The 12,378-nt window shown below is 43.2% G+C and overlaps 1 protein-coding gene across 2 annotated transcripts; it reads right to left on the bottom strand.

Moving 5' to 3' along the window:
* Positions 1-3,539: 3,539 nt before the first annotated feature.
* On the bottom strand, positions 3,540-7,021 carry PSMG3 (proteasome assembly chaperone 3). Of its 2 annotated transcripts, none has more exons than XM_072597738.1 (3): positions 6,935-7,021; positions 4,911-5,148; positions 3,540-4,233 (listed from the first exon to the last, which is right to left on the bottom strand). In XM_072597738.1, the coding sequence occupies exons 1-3, from the start codon at positions 6,940-6,942 to the stop codon at positions 4,081-4,083; spliced, it is 399 nt and encodes a 132-aa protein (XP_072453839.1). In that variant the 5' UTR covers positions 6,943-7,021; the 3' UTR covers positions 3,540-4,080. The 2 variants fall into 2 exon arrangements, with proteins under 2 accessions (XP_072453839.1, XP_072453841.1); XM_072597740.1 differs by having other exon boundaries at positions 6,804-6,961.
* Positions 7,022-12,378: the final 5,357 nt, after the last annotated feature.

The following is a 12,378-nucleotide window of genomic DNA, read 5'->3' as shown; positions in this document are numbered from 1 at the left end:
TAGTGCATCTGCTTTTTTCCTAAGCACCAAACTCCTCCCAGTCTTGTACCTATTGAGCTTACAGGTACATCCAGCTCCGCCCTGCTAACCCTAAGTCCCTCCTTCCTCTTCTGTACTCCTCAGAGCCTTCTTTCCTTCACTCCCCAGCCTCTGTCCTTATGCCTGTGCCAGCCTACAGCACCTGGGGCCCATCAAATTTACCCAGAGCCCACTGTATTCTCTCCTATATAAATTTCTCCTCAATTCTCAAGCTATCTGAAGACCATTTGTCCTTAACATGCTGCCTCTTAAAAAAAAAAAACAACAAAAAGCAGAACCTTGTCAATGATTCATAAAGGGCATAGGAGACTCTTTATTTCTTTACCAATGCTAACAAACATGCCCTGTGCCCTCTAACATGGGCACGATTCCCTGTTTTCTGCCAGGTGCCTTTGTTAGTTCAAGCCTCTTTTCTCCTGGAGCCTTTTTTTCTTTCTATCCACTCCTCCACTGTCCCTCTTCCAATTTCTCTCTTTTCCCCATTCCAAAATATCACATTTCTCCCCTCCTCGAAGAATACGACTTAATAATAATAACTCACATTTGTTTAGTGCTTACTAAATGCCAAGCACTATGCTAACCACTTCACAATTATCACTTCCTTTGATCCTCACAACCACTCTGGGAGGCAGATGCAATTATCTCTTTTTAGATGAAAAGACTGAGGGAAGCTGAGGGTAAACCTCTTGCCCAAGGTCACCCCACTAATAAGTGTCTGAGACTGGATTTGATCAAAGGTCTTCCTGACTCTAGGATGAATGTTCTAAACATTGAGCCATTGCCGTTTCTGCGGAGACAAGATGTGCCCCCCCCCCCACACACCCCCAGGTACACCCAGTTTTTTGCTATTCACTGCAATAATTCAAAGTGGGGGATCGTTCAGATTCACTTATTTTCATCAGAGTCCTGGTAACATAAAATAGCAAAATCCTCGTAAAAAAGAGTTACAAAATTAAGCTGCTTTCTGAAAAGCTCTCCTACTTCTCCAACTCATTGAATGCCCTCTACCTTTTCACAATCTCTCTGGAATTTATGAGTCCTCATTTTAGACTGAAACTATCCTTCATATACACACAGACGAGGTTTGTCTTCTATTTTTCTTACTGTGATGCCAAACTATAAAACCAAGATGACAGAAAACCTTTCTGTGGTCATCTTCCACATTATTCAGGGTTTTTTTCATTTCATTCCCATCGATCCGGTCCATCATTCTCGTCACTTTTCTGGTCACTGTTCTTCTGATTTCCAATTTCACTGTGACGTTCCAAACAAATAACAAAAGCCAACACACTCTCAAGCTTACCTCCTTGTGTTTTCTATTTTATTCCATGGGTTATCTGTCGTAATTTGTTCCCAAGGTTCCTCAAAACACGCAGAGAAAATGCTTGAAAGTCCATCACAGACTACAAGTGAACATGTTTTTTGTTTTTTTTTTTTTTGTGAGCCTCCCCTCAAGAGGCAATTCCCTGAACCCTTATCCCCAAAGTTCTTTTTTTACAAAGGGTGAATTGGAGCAGCTGGGTCTAATAGGAGTTCTGGTTACCAGTTCAGCATAAAGCAGTAGCTGACAAATCACACCGTTTGTCCAAGGGCACTGCCTAGAAAAAGTCAGCCTGAATCTACCAGCAGTGCTATGGGGGACGGAAAATTAGCCCAATTCTTATTATTTACTCCTGGCTATAAACCTGCTAAAAGTTGTAATTACAGTTTGATCACTGGGTAAGCACCTTATGCAGCTTTTCCTGCTAAAGGAATAACGATTTCTAAAAAGCAGACAGCTCCTTCCTGCGGAACCCGCCAGGTTTATAGATCTCTTTATTGGTGCATGTATCTCACCTACTGAATTATAGTAGCTGTGAGCTGAGCACTGACGGAAGGCGGGAGCCAGGTGCCTTTTGCACACCAGTCACATGCCCTGATTTATAAAGAAGGATGGAGCAAGAAGGTGTTGGCTTAACAGACTGAGGCATTTAATCTCAGGTTTGGCTGTTGTTTTTAACAGCGACCATCCAGCTCTAGGTGGCTGTGAATAAACACGTCTTACAGAAGGCAGTAACACCCCAGTTTCAGATCCACATTCATGATAAGTGTCAGAATCATGGAGGCACAACTGTCGTTCAAGAGCTCTTGTTTAAAATCAGTTTCCTTGATTCATGGTTACAGCTTTAAAATCTAAAAAGGATAACAGGCTGAGCAGTCTTCATTTAGGTACCAATTAAAAACCTAGAAACTCAAAGACAGCAAACTCTGTCTGGTCTTTGTCTCTGACACACCTTCTACCCTGAGTTTCAGTCTCTTCATTTGTTACACAGAAATCAAGGTTGTAAGGTAAAAAGCAAAATAAACAAAACAAATCAAATGTCAGAAATCACAAATTGATATGCCAATAAGAGAGATAATTAGTTTTACCTGGTTCCCATTTGCTGCAAATTTGTCATTATTTTTCCTCTGGACCAATGGTTTAAAATGCTCCCTCCAATCACATCACAGAAGAGTTTATAAGACAAAGACAATCCCAGGAGAATTTCTGAAGCATTTAGTCTGAGGAAAAATTATTTTCAAGTATTGCTGTGTGACCTTATAAAGGAACTGAGGTCAGATACTTCTAACCATTATTGTTAAAAATTATTAATGTCTTTTGTTTATCACATTCATTTATGAATATCTTTCCTTTCTACCTCCTTATGAACCCTGCCCTTGTGGCAAAAATTTCAAAAGAAACCGGTTCCCAGAAGAAACAACATCTCTTGGAGCTGGCACTGTATGCAGTATCCTATACGTCTAGTTTCCTATGTCTGCAATAAAAGGTGAGAAGTACATTTTCCCAATTCTCTGATGTCAAGCTCCTTACCAGTCTATTTCAAAGAATAAAGTCTTAAGTTTTATTTCCTATGAACAGAAGACAGTGGTTTGAAGTAAGTCTAAATGCATTTATTCCCTGTTTGCACCAAGCCTGGGTTTTGCCTGAAAAGCAAGTTTCTGTCACTCACATCCTATGTCACCTGTTTTCTTATAAAAGTCCTTTCAATTTGCAAGAAGACCCAATTTACTGGTTTTAAGCTTCTTGCTGTTGGGCACAACCATGTAAAACTGCTACTTTCTCTACCAACAAAAAAAGGTTTCTGTAAGGTTCAGTGAGAAAAAGGATTAAGGACAATGGAATGCCAGAGGTAGCCAAGTTCAGTGGAAAGGGTTCGGGCTCTGGATTCGATAAGACCTGGGTTTAAATCCTACTTCTGACACTACCTGTGAAACCTTTGGTGGGTCACTTCATCTCAAAGAACTTTAGTTTCCTCATCTGTAAAATAAGGGATGCTGGACCAAATGGCCTCTGAGGTTCCTTCTGGGCCTATGATCATTGGATCCTGTTTGATGCTTGATGCATAGAATTGCCATTCTTAGTTAGAACACTTAATTACGGATTTTCTTTTCCAGAAGTTACAAAGAGAAGAACCCTAGGAAAAGGGAGAGAGAAAAAAAGTGGAACCTAAAAATTCTAATTTTTGTGTAATGCTAAAACTGATTTCCAGCATTTATTTGAACAATGTGAGTCACATACCTATTACTCCTTACAAAACAAGTTTTCATACACCTAGCGTACTTTTAATTACATTCATAGTTATGGAATGTAGGGGCCTGTGCAATTGAGATTTTTATTACATAAGAAGAAAAGTGATAAAGTAGGTAAGATGAGCATTGACTATTACATGGCTTTGTTTTCTCTTTACAAATTCCTCCTGCAACTGATGCTGTACACAGAACACAGGCGATCCCATCCAGCAGGGGATCCTATCCATCAAATACACGCAACTCTGTGTACCTCAATGGAAAACAATTCACAAATTCCCTCCCTTATTCCCCCTCCCCCAATATTAGTATCAAAACCAAACTGAGTTTGTCCTGAGATGTGAAAACAATTCTCTCTCAGCTGTAAGGGCTATGAGCCATAAGAAAATGAAAGGTTCCTTCGGAGGAAGGGATATGACTTCTTGATTCAAGAGCTCTCCTCAGGAATATCCAGCTGGCAGGCAGGGCCTTGTCTCACCACACCTGGCAGCTCCGAATCACTTCCTTCAGGGCTTTCACCCCTTCCACACTTTTTTCCTTCAAGGCCAAAGCCAGGAGAATAGGCCTGTTTCCTGCTTCTTGAGACACGAACGTCACTAGGTTCTTTGCAAAGACATGGATAAGGGGCTGGAGAGGCAAAAGAAGGAGAAAAGTCACTGAGAGTCACGTTAGTGGTGAGAAATTGTGCCTTTTTTCTTAATACCTCCATCAAGCATCCCTTATTTAGAAACAGAGACAGGTTTCCTGCACCGCCATTAAATTACCATACATTACATCTGATGTGACAGTGATTCAGCACCAATGAAAATACACCCAGAACAACCACTTGCAAACAAACTGACGAAGTAGTATCATTAAGTATATTTTCCTCATGCCTTCCAATCCCCAGGTCTCTCCTGCTTATCTTTAGTCTGGGAAGGCTAAGGAAAAGGCAAGTCTGCAAAGAGACCTTCATTAAATCTCTTTGATCATCTCTCCAGACTGGAACAAGTCCAGCCAGCCATTTCTTAAAGTCACAATACTAGGAAAGGTTCAGACTACGGGAAAGAACAGAAACAAGTTATGGAGCATTGCAATATAGTCATTCTTCTGTGGAACAGAGGGCCAAATGAGCAACCAAAGCGTTGACTGAGAACACAGGGAACATTCCCATACAAAGAAGACACTATTCCTGGAAATAACTCTTAAGCCATCCCAGAAGTGATGCATGAATATTCCAGACATTCAGCAGCCCTGAAGTCATCTCAAAATCTACTAAGGAGATGCTTCTCCTCATCTTTGGGATCCCCTCTTGACTACCTTACCTCATCTTGCCCGAGGAGTACTCGAGTAGTGATGGCAGGCTTGCAGATATCGTTGGCTACCGTACTAGGCTCCAGAGAGACCAGAGTGCCCATTTTTCCATACTGAGTCACCACCACAAAGATGTGACTGCTGAAAGCTGTGCAGACCACCTGGGTGGGGACACCACAAACCACTTCAACCTTCTGTTTGGAGGTCACAATTGGTCTGGCTTCCATGGCAGCGTCGTTTAAGTGACAGCTAAAATATATAAAGAAAAGGTCCACATCAGCCCATGAGCCCTGCAGTCCAACATAATGCCAGGGCATACCCATAAGAGCTGAAAAATGAACGTGATTTGGTGATAACAACAAAGCGCACAATAAGCGAAGAGACACAAATGGGCTCGTTTAAAAGCTGACACGTTGGAAACAGGGAACTTTTCACCCTCTACATTTTTCAAAAAGACCACCTTAATTGGGTGTAGAGAATATACTTACATAGGCACATAATGCAAAGAAAGCAAAAGGCAGAAAGATGATTTGCATCATTAGCCGATGTCTGCAGCAGGAGCGGCACCGGACGTATTTAACTTTCCCTTCAGAGACCTGTATGTTCCCATCTCTCTGAAAATTCAGCTATTTCTTTTGTGGTTTCCTACTGATCTAATTGTCCTCATTTAAATCTTGGGAGGCCTTTAGTCATTTAAGAGCTATTTGTTTTGAATGAAAATACCCCAGATACTTCTGCTTAACAGCCAGGGCATAAATAAAACCTGTTTTTTTTACCCCAGGACTGAGACACAATTTACTGATTAAAATTTCCAAATTGCATTTTGTTTTTTTCAAAGCAGTAGGGCTAAGATTTTAAAATCCCCAACACATACTGGGCTATCTAGCCTAGAGAGCAATCCGTCAAGGAGTTTTTATTCAGCGCCTATGGTGTGCCAGACAACCCTGGGCACCATGAAAGCCCACAGTCTGTAAGAGTGAAGAAGGAGGCCCTGAGGGATCGATGGGCACATGGATGGGACTGGGATATAGGGGAGCTGTGCCCAAGCTCAAGGGCTGTAGATAGGGAGAGGTAGAGACTAGGGTGCAGAAGAGGGGCACCCGGGCATGGAAGGAGGCAAGCACAGGGAAAGAGGGGTGTATGGGCTGGAGGGGCATAAAAAAGAGATAAGGGGCACCTGCACTGCACAGTGGGCAAGGAGATGATGGGCACACAGGGGGCAAAGGGGGTATGCAGGCCTGGAGGGGAAAGACCCGGCTGCAGCAGGGCACCCAGGGGATGTGGGGGAGGGAGGCAGGAGGGGAGGAGCGCCTGCTGGAAGAAAGGGGTGGGGAGGGGGCACCAGGGCACCAGGGCACCAGGGTATGGGGTTATGGAGGGGAGGGAGCTTATGAGCACACAGAAAGGAGGGGGGGGGGGTGCCCCTTGGGGGAGAAAAGGGATGGAGATGGGCACCGGGCTTAGAGCACAGAGAAGGAAGGGGGCACTGGGGCAGAGGGGGGAAGGGCGCTTGTGGGCACGGGGGGGGGGAAGGGGCAGAGGAGGGAAGGGCGCTTGTGGGCACGGGGGGGCACTGGGGCAGAGGAGGGAAGGGAGCTTGTGGGCACGGGGGGGGAAGGGGCAGAGGAAGGAAGGGGGGGCACTGGGGCAGAGGGGGGAAGGGCGCTTGTGGGCACGGGGCGGGGAAGGGGCAGAGGAGGGAAGGGGGAGCACTGGGGCAGAGGAGGGAAGGGGTAGGGGCAGGGAGGCGTGGGCACAAAGGGGCCCCGGGGAGGCGCTCCCCCTCTGCCGGTGCGCAGGGCCGCAGGCTGCCCAGGTGGGGACGCGGAGACTCCAGCGGCCGCGCATCGGGCAAGCCCGGCGGGCTGCCGTGCTACGCGAGGCCGGGGCTTCTGGGCCTGCACCTGCAGGGCGGGGGCTCGCCTCCGCGGACGATCGGGCCCTCGCTCCAGCAGAGTCGGAGGCGCCGGGGCCCCGGCTGGCGAAGGGGAGAGGGGCCATTAGCGCTGCCCCTCCCCACGCGCCCCGGCCTTACCTCTCCATAGCGCGCCCACGTGCGGAGCGCAGCCGAGCGGAGCGCAGGCCGCGTTCCCTGCGCCGGCGCCGGGCCGCAGTTCTGCCTATGACCGCTGGGGGCGGCAGAGCGCAAGCGCCGAGGACCTGTGCACCATGCCTGCATCCCAAGGGCTGCGAAGAGATGCTCCAGGAAAGCAGAGGCCACCTGCGCTGGGAGCGCAAGCCTTCCCTGAGGACTGCTTACGGGGCAGCCAGGTAGAGCCCTGGAGAGGGCTCCAGATCGGACCCTCACTAGCTGAAGGACCCTGGGCAGATCACTGCATCTGTCTGCCTCAGTTTCCTCATCTGTAAGATTGGGATCATAACAGCACCTACCTCCCAGGGTGGTTGGGTGAATCTCAGATGAGATATTTGTACTGTACCTTGCACATAGTAGGTGCTGTATGAGTATTAGCTGCTATTAGAGGAATAAAATAAAAATATATGGAATTCCTAGAAAACCAGTTGTTTGGATGTAGCTGTCAGAATTAAACAAACAAACACATACATTCAGGACTTCAGGTGAAGAACATTCCCCCACTCACCCAGACTGGGAGCACCTCCCTTGGTCATCCTTTTATGTTTATTTTGGATATCGTGGCTCAATTGTACCCAGTTCTTCATGACCCCATTTGGGGTTTTCTTGGCGGAGATACTGGAGGGGTTTACTATTTCCTTTTCCACATCATTTTACAGATGAGGTAGGGTTAAGTGATTTGCCCAGGGTCACACAGCTAGTAAGTTTCTGAGGCTGCGTTTAGGTCTGGTGCTGTATCCACTGTACCCTCTAGCTGCCCCATTTTTAATATATTTGTAGGTAGAACACAGGTAAGCATTTCATCTAGATTTTAATAATTACTCTTATTTAATAACATTTTATTCATTTAATTTAATATTTACCTTAAGATAGTTATTTAATAATTCATTCTTATCTTTGCATAGCAGATAAAGAACCAGCTTTGGAGAGGAAGACCTGACTTTAAGTCCTGCCTGTGACACATACTGATTGTGTGACTCTTGGCAAGTCACTTAACCTCTCAGTGCTCTAGGTAATAGTATCTATTACTATTAATTGCAGAGAAGGTGCTGACTTGTATTGGTAGAAGGAGTTTCCTCCCCTGGGAATTCTATATATATCAATGAAATCACAGGTTCAGTCCCTTTCCCATTTTGTTTCTTCCCACAGCACCTAGCTCAGTACCTGACATATAGTAAGCACTTAATATGTGCTTATTGCTTCAATTAGAATTAGAAATGAACTCCCAAAGAGTTTTCATTCAACATTCTTATTTTACAAAAGAGAAAATTGGGACTCAGATAAGTGGTACTTTCCTAAAGTGATAATCTAATGTAAAACTGTCACCACCATCTAAAATGCACACCTCTAGACCCTTGAACATTCCATCTTTTGAAATCCTGTCTCTGTAATATTATTCCTGAAGATACTTTCAGTGCAAGTATATAAGATGACTGGATATTGCAATACTTTTATTCATTTAGAAATGAAGTACCTCCTAAAAGAAATCCCAAAATGAAAACTTCCAGGAATATTATAGCCAAATTCCTGAGCTCCTAGGTCAAGGAGAAAATATTGTAAGCAGCCAGAAAAAAGTAATTCAAATATGAAGCCACAGTCAGGATAACATAAGATTTAGCCTCTTCTACATTAAAAGATCAGAGGACTTGGAATGTGATATTCCAGAAGGCAAAGGAGCTAGGATTATAACCAAGAATCACTTACCCAGAAAGACTGAGTATAATCCTTCAGGGGGAAAATAGATATTTAATGAAACAGAGAGGACTTTCAAGCATTCCTGATGAATAGCTGACCAGAGCTGAATAGAAAATTTGATTTTCAAATACAAAATCCAGGGAGGCAGAGACAAGATGGTGGGGTAAAGGTAGGGACTGACCTGAGCTTTCCTCCAAAAGCCTCCAAATATCTTTTTAAAATTACTCTAAACAAATTTTACAGCAATAGAACACACAGAAAGACAGAATGAAATAAATTACAGGCCTAAGACATCTTGGAAGGCTGGCAGGAAAGCTCTGTTGCACAAGGGTGAGAGAGGAGCACAGACCCTGCCAGTTCAGGCTGAGCCAGAGGAGGCCAGGCCCAGCAAACCAGAAGCATACCTCAGGGCTGAATCATTGGCAGCAGTGATAGTTTCCAGACCTTTTAGCCCACAGATACCAAAGGCAACTTGGAAAGTCAGGAGGAAGAGTCTGTTGCACCTGGGTGAGAGTGGAGTGCAGTCCAGCACAGACTGTGCCAGCATAACCCTGGCCCCAGCAAACCAGGGACAGATCTTGGGGGTGACTGAATCAGCAATAGTGCCTTATTCTGGAGCTAAGGAAATTACCGGGGTCTTTTTGCTGGCACTGAGGTAGGACTCTGTTGCTTTGCCCACACTTATATCCAGGTCATAGTTCTGGGTGGCAGTCCTGAGGCAAGGAGGAGCACTGGCGTAGCAGAGCTTGCAGCAGCAGTGGATAGGGGAACCCTGCTCACAGTTCCAGGGCAGAAAAGTGTGCTTATGATTGCTCACAGACTAGAGTATAGGCCAAAAAAATAGCAAACCCCTCTCCTAAGATCAGGCTTGTACAACATTCAGCCCAAGGGCCACTTACAGCCTTCCTAAAAATTTCAGGTGGTCTGCAAAAAATGTAGAGGATGTAAAGCAGGCCTCTACAAAATGCTGCCCATGGGCCACATATTGTGCAGGCCTGCCCTAGATCATACCACTGTGAAAGAACTGAAAACTTACAGGTCCCTAGAAGTATTTCTGAAAACAGCTGCACAAAACCCTTGCAGGTTGGAATGCTTCCACCCTGGAAGCAGAACCTTATTTTAACAAACAATTCAAAGTCACATAACAAGCTGGAAAACTGAGCAAACAGCAGAAAAAACATCTGTGACTATAGAAAGTTACAATGATGATGAGGAAGAACACTACAAAGTCAAAGTTATTATATTTAAAGCCTCCAAGAGAAATATGTATTGATCTCAGGCCATGGAAGGGCTCAAAAGGGATTTTGAAAATCAAGTAAGAGAAGTAGAGGAAAAGTGGGGAAGAGAAATGAGCGCAATGCAAGAAAATAATGAAAAACGAGTCAACAGCTTGCTAAAGGAGATCTAAAACGATGTAGAAGAAAATAACACCTTAAAAAATAGACAAACCCAAATGGCCGAAGAGATCCAAAAATCCAATGAGGAGAAGAATGCCTTAAAAAGAAGAATTGGCCAAATGGAAAAGGAGCCCCAAATGCTCACTGAAGAAAATAATTCCTTAAAAATTAGAATGGAAGTAATTGAAGCTAATGACTTTCTGAGAAATCAAGAAATTATAAAACAAAATAAAAAAATGAAAAAAAATAGAAGACAATTTGAAATATCTCATCGGAAAAACAACTGACCTGGAAAATAGATCCAGGAGAGATAATTTAAAAATTATTGGTCTACGTGAAAATTATGATCAAAAAAAGAGCCTAGACATCATCTTTCAAGAAATTGTCAAGGGAAATTGCCCTGATATTCTAGAACCAGAGGGTAAACTAGAAATAGAAAGAACCCACTGATCACCTCCTGAAAAATATCCTAAAAGAAAAACTCCCAGGAATATTGTAGCCAAATTCCAGAGTTCCTAGGTCAAGGAGAAAAATATGGCAAGCAGCCAGAAAGAAATAATTCAAGTATTGTGGAAACACAATCAGGATAACACAGGATTTAGCAACTTCTACACTAAAAGATAGGAGGACTTGGAATATGATATTCCAAAGGTCAAAGGAGAGAGAATTAAACCAAGAATCACCTAAGCAAAACTGAATGTAATACTTCAGGGAAAAATGGAATTTCAATGAAACAGAGGATTTCCAAGCATTCTCATTGAAAGGACCAGAGCTGAATAGAAAATTGATGTCAAATACAAGAATCAAGAAAAACATGAACAGGCAAACAGGAAAGTGAAGTTATAAGGGACTCAGTAAAGTTGAACTGTTTATATTCCTACATGGAAAGATGATATTTGTAACTCATGAGACCTTTCTCAGTATCTCAGTATTAGGGTAGTTAGAGGGAATACATACATACACACACACACACACACACACACACACACACACATATATGTGTGTGTATTATATACCTGTAGATATATGTGTATATATGTGTGTATGTATGTGTATGTATATAATACATACATATACATACATATATGAATGTGTGTGGGGTTATGTATGTATATATATATATATATATATATATATATATATATATATATATATATATATATATATATATATATATATATTATATATATATATATACAGAGAGAGAGAGAGAGGTCACAGGATGAGCTGAATATGAAGGGAGGATACCTAAAAAATAAAATTAAGTGTTGAGAGGAATGGACTGGGAGAAAGAGAAAGGGAGAAGGAGAATATAGTAAATCATCTCACATAAAAGAGACAAAGAAGAGCTTCTACAATGGAGGGAAAGAGGGAGGAAGTGAGAAGGAATAAATGAGCCTTACTCTCATTGGATTTGACGTAAGGAGGGAATAACACACATTTGATCGGGTAAGGAAATCTGTCTTACCTTGCAGGAAGTCAGAGGGGAAGGGGATAGGATAGGGAGAATAAGAGAAGGGATGGCAGAGTGGGGGAAGGAGTAATCTGAAGCAAACCCTGTTGTGGGGGGATAGGTCAAGGGAGAGAATGGAGTAAATGGAGAATGGGACAGGACAGAGGAAAATGTGGTTAGTCTTTCGCAACATGACTGTTATGGAAGTGTTTTGCATCACTACACATGTATGATCTATATCAAATTGCTTGCTTTCTCAATGAGGGTGGGTCAGGAGGGAGGAAGGAAGAGAATGTGGAACTCAAAGCTTTAAAAGTGAATGTTAAAATTGGTTTTGCATACAACTGGGAAATAAGTTGTACAGGCTGTGGGGTATAAAAACTATCTTGCCCTACAGGAAAATAGAGGGGAAGGGGATCAGAGAAGGGGGGATGATAGAAGGGAGGGCAAATTGGGGTGTTTGGGGTACATGCTGTCTTGGGGTGGGGGAGGAGAGAGATGGGGAGAAAATTTGAATTCAAAATCTTATAGAAGTGAATGTTGAAAACTGAAAATAAATAAATTATATTTTTTTTAAAAAAGGAAAAGGACTCAATATATAAAAATATTTATAGTAGCTCTTTTTGAGGAGGCAAAGAATTGGAAATTGACGGGATGACCGTCAATTGGGGAATGGCTGAACAAGTTGTGGTATATGATTGTGATGGAATACTATTGTACTGTAAGAAATGATCAGCAGAATGCTTTCAGAAAAACCTGAGAAAACTTATATGAATTGACGCGAAGCAAAGTGAGCAGAAACAGGAGAACCTTGTTACACAGTAACAGAATATGAGATGATG

Source organism: Notamacropus eugenii, chromosome 3 (genome assembly GCF_028372415.1).
Source record: "Notamacropus eugenii isolate mMacEug1 chromosome 3, mMacEug1.pri_v2, whole genome shotgun sequence".
In the NCBI taxonomy this organism is placed as follows: Eukaryota; Metazoa; Chordata; class Mammalia; order Diprotodontia; family Macropodidae; genus Notamacropus; species Notamacropus eugenii.
Note: the sequence above shows the minus strand (reverse complement) of the source record. Positions and strands in the feature narration are given on the sequence as shown.